The following is a 12,526-nucleotide window of genomic DNA, read 5'->3' as shown; positions in this document are numbered from 1 at the left end:
TAAAGTTGGCTAAAGAACAAGCATCATCAACCTAAGAGAACTAACATCTCCTGAAAAAAGATGTATGTTAAGAGACCGCCAATATCGTTTGGAGGACGATATTGAGGACTTCTATTCTGATGACGATTAAGGTCTATTTAGGCTCACTGTCTTAGACTATGGGTCATTTAAGTTTCGGACTAAGGCTGTTAATTTGTATTTTTATTTTGTGATGAAGTCATAAATTTGAATTAGTTTGGCGTGTTTTTAATTCTTCAAAGTTTATTGTTAAAGTCTATTATTAATTGACAATTTCACAAAGAACCACAAATAAATTAGTACATAAAGGGTGCGGATTACATTATAGGGGAAAAGATACAACTAGTAAAAAACATAATCCATAGAAATATTAAACTAAATAAACAAAATACATATAAATAATGAACAACAACAAGATAGCACAAATAATCTTCCACAATTTAAGTTTTTCTTTCAAAGCTATTTTCTCGTGTTGAGCCTCTCTAAGTTTAGCCTTCAGCAAAATTCGTTTTTTTTCCGGAATCGGTGAGCAACACCTCCAAACGTTCAATTTTTCTTCAGCTTCCACAAGCTTAAATTGCGAGTCTAACTTAGCGGTATCTCTATAAATACGTGAAGTCGCGGTATCTCTATCCAAAAGTGAATTTTTAAACTTCGCCGCCACCGTTTTATTCACGTGAATGCTATCTTCCCACCGAAAGTGTTTGCAACCGCCCATATCCTATAAACATTACAAGAAAATCAGTTTTTGAAAGTAAAATATGTGGATAACGTGAAAAAAAAACACTAAAAAATATAAAAACACTTACTTCGGGCACTTTACAACACAAAAAAGGGCGATCCGGATTATCTTGGGTCTTTGATGTTTTTAGTTTACAGTAATAACTGCATTCACAAATATCGGGTTGTATAGCAAATATTGAAGTTTCAAAACTTTGAGACATATTTTTGGAAGTGCAAAAGTGTGTTGAAAAGGTGAAGATGGAGGAAATGAAAGAGAAGAGAATGCATGTGTTGGGGTCGGGGGTTTTAGGGAAGGGTTTCACGCATAGATTTTGTGCGTGAAAGGGTCAAACTGTAAAAGTATGCTTTGGCCCTTTCACGCCGTAATCCGCGCGTGTGTGAGTCTTTTTTTTTTTTTTTTTTCCTAATGGGTTAGTTTGGTTCAAATTTTTTTTTTTTTTTTGGGTTATAAAAGTGCCGGACTCTATAATTTGAGACGAAACGAGTAACCACGATGAATTTTTTTTTTTTAGGGGGTGGGGGGTGGTGGGGTGACCCATAGCATCTTTTCAAGGCCCGGTGGGACCCACGTCGCGAAAAAACAAAAAACAACTAGAGCCTTCACGGGTCACGAGCCACGAGCTTCAGCTTAAAACAAATAGCGAGGTGGTAAATATGTATAGGATGAACTAATTGTTTTGTTTGTACTTATATATACTAGTAGTGGTCTTTATTGGATTTCCACAATCTAGAGTCACTTATCTTTCTCGTTTTGACAGTGCCGTGGCCTTGTTTGCTTGCCTTTTGTTTCCTCCATAAGCTTGCAGCAAGCAGCCATGGCGGCTCCTAATAATTATCCTATTATTACTACCCATACATGCTCATTTGCTTCCCATGCAATCATGAACAAACTTATCTCAATCATATCCTTCTTTCTTCTTCTTTCTCCTTTTTTCGCCATGTCTAACACATTCTTTGGTAATTAATTATATTTCTTTGATTCATTTATGGGTTTCTTGACATATAAGGTTGTGATTTTGAGACCCTTTTGGATAATAAATCAACCCTTTTAATATCTCTGCTTGAAATGTATGTTTAAGGTTGTTTGTGATTTTAATAGGATCTTTTTGTAATGATTTGATAATGAGATGATTCATGATTGTAACCTTTTAATGTGTGGCTTTGTAATTGTATCTTTTTTCCCCTTATCCCCACTGTCTTCCCAGTAGGCAGCTGGCGTGTAAAAGTTGAAGTATATTCTTTCTCACTTTAATAGATGTTGAAGAGTATGTGTTGATTTGATTCTTTTTAGAAAAATGCTTTCTTTATTGTCAAAATGAAATTATGTTGTGAGCCATTTTTAAATTATACTGGGTGTTCCATGTTTTAGTTTTCAGGCATAACAAATGGTAATTGACAAAGTTCGCTACTGGAAAAATTAGTCCTTATATGTTCTCCTTGTTTGTATATTCATACCCTCTTCAATTCATTAGGTCTTGGATCGTAACGTCACACAATGTACACAAGTACTATGATTATGTTTCTTTTTATTAGTTTAATTATTTTCCAGGCTAATAACTCTTTGCTTCTCTATCTAGGTGACTAGCCATTTTTGTAAGACTATTATTTCTAAGTCCCAATAGTGAAGTTCTGTTAAAATTGATTTTTTCTGAAACCCAAAACTTGTGTTCTTGATCACGAAGAACTATTCCCTTTTCATCTCATGGAAAGATTCTTTTTTTGTTTCATTGATATAGTTGCTCTTTTTATACTAAATACCTCAAAGCTGTAATAATGTGGTGCTCTTATTGATGATTAGGTGCTGAAAATACAGAAGGCATAAAGTATTTGTTCCCTGAAATCCTCAAGGAGGAAGCTGTTGCAAGACTCAATGAGCTTGGAAAGGTATCAAAGCAAGGCAAACTATTTAAATCATTAATTGTGAAGTCAAATTTCCTGGGAGGCATGTTTTTCTTGTGTGTTACAATACATTATGCATAAATGAATCCATTAACTGATTTCTGCAGTTGTATATGTTGCTTTCATTTATGCTCGTTTTGCTGTTATCTCTTATCCTGCTTTTCATCAGTACAAGTGTTGAAGTAACAAATTTTGTGTTGTGTGGCAGGTAAGTGATGCAAATGGCTACCTTGAAAGGACCTTCCAAAGCCCTGCATCGATCAAAGCAGGAAATCTTCTTCGTGCATGGATGGAAGATGCAGGCTTGAAAACGTATGTTTTCGACTTATCTTACTGTATTTTTAATGCGACAGAAACTTAATTGAGGGCACTCCTGGTTCCAGGTGGGTGGACCAAATGGGCAATGTCCATGGTCGGGCTGAAGGGATTAATCCAAGTGAAAAGGCTTTGTTAATTGGCTCTCATTTGGTGAAGCATTGATTTCTTACATCTTCTTCTTATAGTAGATTTGTTTTACTTCCCAGCATTACTAGTTCAAGATGCTGCAGAAGAACCCGACATTGAATATTTTTTTTGTTGCAACAGGATACAGTTATTGATGCTGGATTCTTTGATGGCTCATTGGGCATAATTTGTGCAATATCTGCATTGAAGGCATTGAATGCCAGCGGAAGGTTGGGTACACTCCAGCGGCCAGTTGAGGTGAGACACATAAAACATGTTACCTGGAATACGATCGTCTGTCATGTTTGCCATTTTGTAAAATCTTTTTTTTTCCAGTTAAACCAATAAACACGTCTTTTAGTAGTTATTAGCTATATCCGAGGGGGCACTGAAATTTATTTGAGTCCTCTTACTTCCTAACGACAAAATCTTTTAGTGGAGGTTCTCCATCTGAACACCAAAAAGTAATTTCTTCTTTAACTTAACTATCACACTTCAGTGGCTAGATTGATGAGTATATAGTTCAATTACTAGTTGTAAGTTGCTAGTCATAAGCTTTCCAACAGATAGTATATTTTCCCCTCTTGGCCATCTAATCCTAGCTCAGATAGTATATTCTGACCTCTTTGAAATGTTGTACCTTGAACAGCCAAGAGTTGAGTTTACATATTTTCAGGTACTTGACATAATAAGACCTTGAAGGGGAGAACTGAGTTATATCTAGCAAATACAACTTCTTTTAGATCTACTAATTAAACAGTAGAAACTCTTCATGAAGAATTTTATTTTCACATCTCCACTCACTATAATTTGTGCAGTAACACTTTAGCATGCTAGTCTGTCTAGAATCTAGATATTGGCAAAAGAACTGTAGTAATATAATATGACCAGTGATCATTTTGTGGTAGCAGGATTATGAGGAGTTGGAGGGTGCATATAGGAGCAGTTGTAGGTAGTGTTACAGCACTAGTAGTAGTGCTAGTTGCTTGCTGTGATATTTGCTGTCAATTCGATTTCTCCTTTGTATTCCTTATACTTTTACAGCTTTTATTTTCAGTTAATATTATATCATAGAATATTTAGTCTCTCCTGCTTTTTAGTCTCCAATATTACAAAAATCTTATGTACTATTTTGCAGGTAATTGCATTTTGTGATGAGGAGGGAGTAAGGTTTCAGTCAACCTTCTTGGGGAGTGCAGCTATTGCTGGCATATTACCAGTTTCAGCGTTGCAAGTACATGATAAGAAGTTTGTATGGCTAACCCAAAAGCTTGTCTTTGTTCGTATAGCTATTGTGTCTCAGTACACTAATGTGCAACTGTATTTCAGTGGTGTGACAGTGCAAGGTGCTCTGAGAGCAAATTCAATAGAAACTACAGAAGAAAACCTGTTGCAGCTCAAATATGAACCAGAATCTGTTTGGGGCTATGTTGAGGTCAATAATAGTTCTCAATATACCATATAAAAGTCACTAACTACTTCATAAGATCCCTGGTAACATAGTTGCTGATGATGGATCTTGTTTTAATGGTCTTCCGCAGGTTCACATTGAACAGGGGCCTGTACTGGAGAATGTTGGTCTCCCTCTTGGTTCAGTAAAAGGTATTGCAGGGCAGACAAGGTTGAAGGTGCGTCATCTACTTTTATTTTAAGTTTGTTAATGTAACCTAGTTGGAGCAGATTTTAAGGCTCTAGTAGTTCTGGTCTTTGTGATGATATGATGTTACAAAGTAGAAAAGTACTTATATTATGTATCACTGAGCTTACTCTGAGCTCCAAGGTGGAATCTTGATGTTCCTTGCCGTGAGGGTATTGGATTTTACTTTGATATGTTGAAGCTAACTTCAAAAGATTGCAACTGAATTAATCAAGAAACCTATTTGAAGCCCTTGGCAATAAAAAGATTGATCAAAATGCGGGGGAATAGTTGAATTGGATCTAAATAGTGAGAAAAATTTCTCCCCTGGATATGTGTTCTCGGCATAATCTACAGCTTGGCTTACTTCCACTTGTCACCACTCACATCTCCTTTTGGTATACATACATTGTCGCATATAGATTTGGTTTAAGTAATGCTTGCTTGACCAGAACCTTTGGAATTAAGCATTGTAGGTGACAGTGAGAGGAACACAAGGACATGCAGGGACAGTACCTATGAATATGCGACAGGATCCTATGGTTGCAGCTGCTGAACTAATTGTATTTCTAGAAAGTCTTTGTAAACAACCTGAGTATTATCTGTCCTATGATGGTCAATGCGCTTCTTCAACAGTAAAATCTCTTGCAGGATCTCTGGTCTGTACTGTTGGAGAAATATCAACTTGGCCAAGTGCAAGTAATGTCATTCCAGGGCAGGCAAGCACTCCTTGAACTGCTGACATAGAAGTTCCATATTGTTGTCCATTATCCATACAGGGAAGCTCGAATTTCGAGAATATTTAGTACTCATAATATATGTGCATTTTTCACAGGTGACATTCACCGTAGATGTACGTGCAATGGATGACACAGGACGAGAAGCTATAATTTATGAATTTTCCAATAGACTTTATCATATGTGTGACAGGCGTTCTGTCTTTTGTAATGTTGAGCGGAAGGTGAGAGATTCGTGAATCCTTTGTGGCGTTAACTGCAGCTGCTCTATGACTAACACTTCTTCTGTTGGTTTAGCATGATGCAAATGCTGTGGTTTGCGATCCTGGCCTCAGTACAGAGCTAAAATCTGCATCTTACGCCGCTTTGAAAAGAATTACCGGTGAGGATCCAGGTGATGTTCCTGTACTGATGAGTGGAGCAGGACATGATGCAATGGCCATGTCTCATCTAACCAATGTGAGTTATACTTGAACCTTATAATTTACGTCTTGGACTCGATTTTCTATTTTTTATATATAAATATGGTGTGCTATGCACACCATTGTATTGAGTACATGTCATCCCACCCGCCAAAACATGTACCTTGATTACTTTGTCCGCCCAAAATTAGGCAAATAGGAAGAAATCACCGGACATCTTTAATCATTGCTGGGATTTGAACCATGGTCTTAGTTTTAACCCGCGTCATTGACAGTTGGACGGTTATTTTCTTTCTTAGATTGTATTAACGATTGGCTACTTTTCAATAGGTGGGAATGCTTTTTGTGCGTTGTCGTGGAGGCATCAGCCATTCTCCTGCAGAGCATGTATCGGATGACGATGTTTGGGCAGCTGGAATGGCAGTCCTTGCATTTTTGGAGACACTCTTGTAATTACTGGCATTTTGCAATGTAATCTAGTAGGCTAGTTTGCCATTCATAATCCCATTTTTGTATATATCGATTCAACTTCTGTAGTTGCAGTAACGAGAATGTACATTTGCAATAAAGCAATTTGGCCTGTTAGTTAATGTGAACTATCGTAGTTAATGTGAACTATCGTTAACCAAAACTATTGCGTGAACATGAAGCGAGTAAGTGGCGACATGGCATGCAATGATGAAAAATTGGAGAAACATAAACGAGTAACACAGAAACCAACGACCTCGCTGAAAAATTTGGGGAAAAAGCAAGATTTCAAGAAAATTTCATGGTCATATCTTGAGTTGGTTATTATGCATAATGACAATTTTACACAGGAAACAGAAATAAAATTTGAAACTGGTGGTATTTTAAAGTAAACAATACAAAGCAGCACCAGATCATGGCATACGGGCTTTGGTGATGCAAGTGAAAACCAACTAGCCTTTCACGTACAGATTAGTAGTTGTATTCCATTTCAACCATTACAGACCGGTTCAAGCTTCAAGGCCTTGCATGTCCAGCAAGGTTAAAATAAATCCTAATACAGTTGGCCCTTGCAACAAGGATAAAAGTTTTGTATTGCAGGCTGGTTTCAGTTAAAAGAAATGTCAGATCTATAATTCTTACCCACTTACTTTACAATAGGAGGCTGAGCTAATTGTTGTAGCTGATGGACAAGGTGTGACATCCTTGGACGCATTGATGGCACATGTTGTGTACAAGAATAAACAAGGTCAACAACTTTTTGGATGACTCCAACTTCAGGAATCTGAGAAGAGGAAGAAGATGATATGAGAGGATCCAAGAGTTCAACATATCGATGAGCCTGCACCAGAGGCGTGGCCCATTCAAATATACTTTGCCACCCAACAGAATCAACTGCTTGTGCAGGTCTTCGTCCACTAACTATTTCAAGCAAGAGGACTCCAAAGCTGTAGACGTCACTCTTTGTAGTAAGCTCATTTCTGTAGACAAACTCCGGAGCAAGATAGCCATGAGTACCACCTGCCATGACTCTCCTCTCATGCATAACTTCCCATGGCACAAACTTAGACAGACCAACTCCCATTAGATGGGCGCCAAAATCTTCGTCAAGGAGAACATTGCTTGCACGAATATCCCTATGCACAACTTGTGGCTTCACTTTGTCATGAAGAAACCTGTCACATTTCATGAAAGTAAGCACCAAACTATGTATGAGCAAAGAAATTGCCAAGGCCGAAATTAGAAAACAAACAATGTCATGCTTTTGGATCACACACGCATTTTCTTTTGTGCACTAGCAGAGACATTGCGAGAAAAAAGAGTTTTCAACAACCTCACATTTCATGGTTAAAAATACAACAATAACACAACCAAACCAGTCATTCTCACCTTTTTTTTTTTTTTTTGATAAGGGTCATTCTCACCTTATGCAGTAGCTTCACATGCTTGCTAGATCCTATAATTCCATAAATTACTTAGGAAATATGTTACTTTAGTAATAGACACTGCATAGTCTTTATCCATAAAAACTTAGGAAATATGTTACTTTAGTAATAGACACTGCATAGTCTTTATCCATTTTTCATGTTCAACAAATATACCATCATAGACATGACTGGTCTTGAATTACCTATCCATTGATAGCCAGAACTAGGCATCTTGGTTGCTTCGCTTATGACAGTGACCTCCATAGACTCGTAGATATGCACAGACATATTCAACATCTTACTTTCTATAGACATCCCCCTTACAACAATGTAAGACACTCAAAGTGGGAACTCATGAATACAAAAAGACTGTAAGATGTAACTATCCTATAAAGTTAGAAGTTTTTGTTTCTAACTGATATGTCACTGGCATCCATTTCCTCAAGTATTTTATCTTTTTTTCACTGGCTTCTGTCCGAATTCCGTGTAGCATATAAAATTAAGAAGACCTACTTGCAAATTCTCTAAATCTCCAAAAAGAGCAAAATGACCCCAGCTTACTCAAGAAGGAAAATATTGCAAGACATTCCTGCATTCTTCTTTTTATTATTATCATCAATCATGCATTCTTACCATCCTTGTATAACTTCCATGATAACATCCTCCAATTGAAACCAACCCAAACATGTATATATGAGTTCATACTCATCTCAAAGAAGGGAAGTATGAAATCAAAAGAATAAACTTTCACATTACTGACTAAAATCATCCTATCTGGATAAGTTAACATATTTATTCCTAATCTACAATGTAGATGAAGATAATGTTGGAACACTACTTACGCAATTCCTTGAGCAAGGGTGGTGGCGACTTTCATTCTCATGCTCCAGTCCAAACTCCTACCTCCTCTAGGAATATGGTGTAGCCACCTATCCAGGGGTCCATTGATAATAAATTCGTATAGAATATAGCGGTCACCATGATGATAGCAACATCCTTTAATAGACACCAGATTTGGATGATGAAGTCTTGCAACCCTTCCAATCTCAGAGTAGAACTCTTTCTTCCTCTGAAAGCCGGACCTCTTCAATCTTTTCACAGCCACCCTTGAACCATCAGGTAAAAGCCCACTATAGGTACCACCTGTTTTGGCGTCCCCAAGGAGACGATTTGCTTCACTGAAATTCTTTGTCATGGATTTCACTTCGTCGCGATTGAAAATTTTCCAAGATGGGGGAACTAATGCAACTGATGCACGAGATCTCCTGCGTCTTTTACTTCGCTTAAATACAAGAAGCCATATAACAACAGCCAAAGTAGTGCAAAGAATCAACCCACTCACAACTGCAAGAATAATGAGATATTCCCTGTGGCAGCGCATATGGCGACACTTCCTCCCTAATGTATCAAAAATATCAGAAGATTATTTAAAACCCACTCAAAGATTATAAAAGATTTGTTTAGCTAACAATTTAGACCAAGATAATGGTTATCTAAAATGCACTGCTTACGGAAAAAATACAAGGGGATTGCAAAGTTGTTAGTCACATATTATCACCACATTATGTCAGGGAAAGAGTTTGCTCCCACTTATCAAAATTACACTTGGTGAAGAAAAAATAAGAAATAAGTCGTCCTGCAATCACTTACAAGCATCAAGTGTGCATATAGAAGCATGAGTTATATTGCATCTCTCAGCTATAAGGGGTGTAGTGCCATTGGTTATCGATGTACATGAGCCCACCGACTTAACGCCATCGCATGAAAAATTTGTGCAACTTGAGTCCAAAGTTGCATTAGGAACAATACTCTCATTCCAGCTAGATGCATTATCAGACCATTTCCAACCCAAACCAGCTGTGGTATTAATGCTCCTTCCGCCAACCCAGCATCCGTTACTATCATTGCCACAGAGCTTTTGGACAAGGTTCAGTTCTTCTGAAGATGTTATGGCAGCCAAGTTTCCCCCAAAACCATTGCAGTAAATCTCCGCTTCATTCCATTGCAAAGAGGTCGCATTATATTTGTAACATTTTTTCCCACTTGGGCTGCTAAACCAACCAGGATCACATTTTCCTGCTTGCGAGACAGTAGACAATAGTGTCAAAAAGATGAGACATAATAACTAGACCAGTTAAAAAATAAAAATAGTAATACACTAAGAAAAATCATGTTGAGGTCCAAATAAGTTTCAGTTGCACTAGTGCTATAATAGTACTTATCCTAACTTCTTGATTAATCTAAGAAAAAAATAAGTATCCTGACTTTGCTCCTAGAAAGCTTATATAGTACCACAGTCATTTTTACTAATTTTTGGAAATTGATTGAGTGAAAAGCTCATAAGTTGCTTTCCTGCAATAGCATTCTTCTATCTTCCCCTACTTTTTAGGACAAGGGATTGGATACAACGTGGTAAAAGGAGCTGAACGGATTTTTGCAAATCAAATTCAAAAACATGAAGAAAATTTGCATGAAAAAATGTTCTGAAGCCAAACAAGAGCCAAAAAATATTTTTGCAATCAAACAAAAGTCAACAAAATGTTCTGAACTTTCTAATACCTCATGATGGACCATAAACCTAAGGTATTATGAACTGGTTACATCTAATACCACAATAAAGATGAATTTTCACTCTAAAAGTATATTCTTCTTTTTTTGATGAAGAAAAGAAATGGCAAACAACTCTAGAAGTATTTTTATTTTCATATCAATATAGGGGAGTAAATTCTGTGGTTGATAGTGAATGGACTGCCAAATGAATCGTGTCTGATTTACTTGATCATGCTAACAATGCAGGGATAAGCTTCAAATTTAGAATTCATTTGGTATACAGTTTCCAAGATTCGAAGATTGAAACATCCACCACAATCGGCCACCACTTCCATCTTAAACTAAGCTGAAAAAGGTCCAAGTACGATGTTGCCGCCTGGTAATGGCCAATGACAACAACTATAAGGTGAGTTATTTCTCCCCTTACCTCTGTTCCTGTGTCTTACGAACCTGATAGGGGGTAGACGTTTGGCCTTTGTGTTATGAATTGTGTGATATCACTCAGATCAGTTGAGGTTTGATATTGACATTGTGTGAAATTCAGTGTTCACTTTTCATTAGTTGAAAGGGAAGGTGTATAAGATTCAAGAATGATGGACAAATGAAAGAACCAAGATCTGGTTGACAAAAACCAAACTTAGTGCATTAAGTTAAGCTTCGATGTTCTCTTCTCTTTTTGTTCAGCTTGGAGTCCTAATTCCGTTCAATTGACTCAATCAGCCAGCTTTCTCTGAAATGATCCACAGCCTTTCGCACTGATGAAGCAACAATTATCGTCTTTTCTCTTTTTACACAGAAGAAATGAGGTTCTAACAGAAGAAGTACTCACCCATGTGAGTTCAATAAAAACTAGAACTTTGTTCTTTACTTCTTCCTCCTACAGAACAAATGGAAACGAAAGGTTGCGACCAGATTTTCTTTGTAAATGTGGAAACTAAAGAGAACAGCTAAATGATTCTTTTCATGACATTGACCAGATCCGGCACGGAGTCCACACCCACGTCGTGTCGACACGGGTGCGGCAGCGGAAGTGAAGAGTCCAAGCAACTTAGATTCTATGAATGATATTTTGGCTCAAGATACTCCAAGCTATAGACCTTAAAACTATAACACTTTGATGAACAAGATTGGATTTTCCAGCATTTATTTGCTCCAAACTCAAAAGTTCACTATGCTAGTTTGAATAGGCAATTGATACATAGACATACACATTGCATAAGAAGCACTAGTAAGAAATCCCAACATATAATGAAACATTATGTTGAAAAGATGACTATAGATGAAACTCTATAACTAATTCTAAAAAGAGCCTTAAACTTATTAACACAACCCAATCAATCAGTTCCAAGGAAATTGACTGAACAATAGTCTAATTAATTCCAAAATATTACCATCATCATGACTTTGATTCTCAGAAGCTGGAGCTACTTGTGCATCAAGTGTCTTATTAGATACCTGAAAATTTAAAAAACAAAAAAATCAGAACTTTCCAAATTCACACACCACATGACTTCTGATAACATATTCAGACACCCTTTTCTCTGAAATTTAATAATTTGCAGTAAAATTTTGGGTTTTTACTTACAGAAGTGGAAGCACAGAGTTGAAGCAAAAAACAAGAAAGTAGAAGCAAAGGGAAGTGTGAATGCATCAGAAACTTAACACCCATCAAGTTGTTTTCACTGTATAACAAAACCTAGAATGATTTTGAGTGTGGGGTTTGGACATAGTGGATATGGGTGGTTAGGGTTTTTAGAGAGATTGAAAGACTTCACATTTGGAGTCTTGAGTGGTTAGTTGAATTTAGAGTGTTGGACTTTGGAGAAGAAGTGTTGTTCAGACAGGGTAGTTAATTCTCACCTTATGTTTGTCCCCACCTCTCTTTAATTACTTTGGTCAAATCCAGGACATATTCAACTTTATTTCATCAAAAAAGAAAAGAAAAAAAAATAGTTCGGGTGTACCAAGCTCTCGTTATGTGCAGGGTTCGGAGAAGAATCGAATCATAAGGGTTTGTCCATGTGCGCAGTCTTACCATGCATCTCTGCAAGAGGCTGTTTTCACGGCTTTACGTGTCTAACTTTGCATCTCTGCAAGAGGTTGTTTTCACGGCTCGAATTTGTGACCTCTTTTCTTAGCTAATTTTAATAGCCAGTTAATTAACTACTTAAATATTCACGT

At 37.1% G+C, this 12,526-nt stretch overlaps 2 protein-coding genes across 3 annotated transcripts; one reads left to right on the top strand and one right to left on the bottom strand.

Moving 5' to 3' along the window:
* Window positions 1-1,470: 1,470 nt before the first annotated feature.
* LOC132040402 (allantoate deiminase 1) lies at window positions 1,471-6,490 on the top strand. The gene is made up of 12 exons (XM_059431040.1): window positions 1,471-1,719; window positions 2,561-2,646; window positions 2,870-2,973; window positions 3,045-3,129; window positions 3,247-3,363; window positions 4,244-4,353; window positions 4,435-4,540; window positions 4,647-4,733; window positions 5,218-5,460; window positions 5,577-5,702; window positions 5,776-5,937; window positions 6,231-6,490. The coding sequence occupies exons 1-12, from the start codon at window positions 1,578-1,580 to the stop codon at window positions 6,351-6,353; spliced, it is 1,491 nt and encodes a 496-aa protein (XP_059287023.1). The 5' UTR covers window positions 1,471-1,577; the 3' UTR covers window positions 6,354-6,490.
* Window positions 6,491-6,724: 234 nt separating this feature from the next.
* Window positions 6,725-12,217, bottom strand: LOC132040388 (C-type lectin receptor-like tyrosine-protein kinase At1g52310). Of its 2 annotated transcripts, none has more exons than XM_059431025.1 (5): window positions 11,931-12,217; window positions 11,737-11,800; window positions 9,446-9,874; window positions 8,638-9,193; window positions 6,725-7,543 (listed from the first exon to the last, which is right to left on the bottom strand). In XM_059431025.1, exons 1-5 carry the CDS (start codon window positions 12,012-12,014, stop codon window positions 7,015-7,017), a joined length of 1,662 nt encoding a protein of 553 aa, XP_059287008.1. In that variant the 5' UTR covers window positions 12,015-12,217; the 3' UTR covers window positions 6,725-7,014. The 2 variants fall into 2 exon arrangements, with proteins under 2 accessions (XP_059287008.1, XP_059287013.1); XM_059431030.1 differs by having other exon boundaries at window positions 9,446-9,871; window positions 11,931-12,216.
* Between the last annotated feature and the right edge of the window lie 309 nt (window positions 12,218-12,526).

The sequence above is a fragment of the Lycium ferocissimum genome, chromosome 2 (assembly GCF_029784015.1).
Source record: "Lycium ferocissimum isolate CSIRO_LF1 chromosome 2, AGI_CSIRO_Lferr_CH_V1, whole genome shotgun sequence".
NCBI classification, from domain to species: domain Eukaryota; kingdom Viridiplantae; phylum Streptophyta; class Magnoliopsida; order Solanales; family Solanaceae; genus Lycium; species Lycium ferocissimum.
The sequence above is the reverse complement of the archived record's forward strand: the minus strand, read 5'-3'. Positions and strand labels throughout refer to the sequence as shown.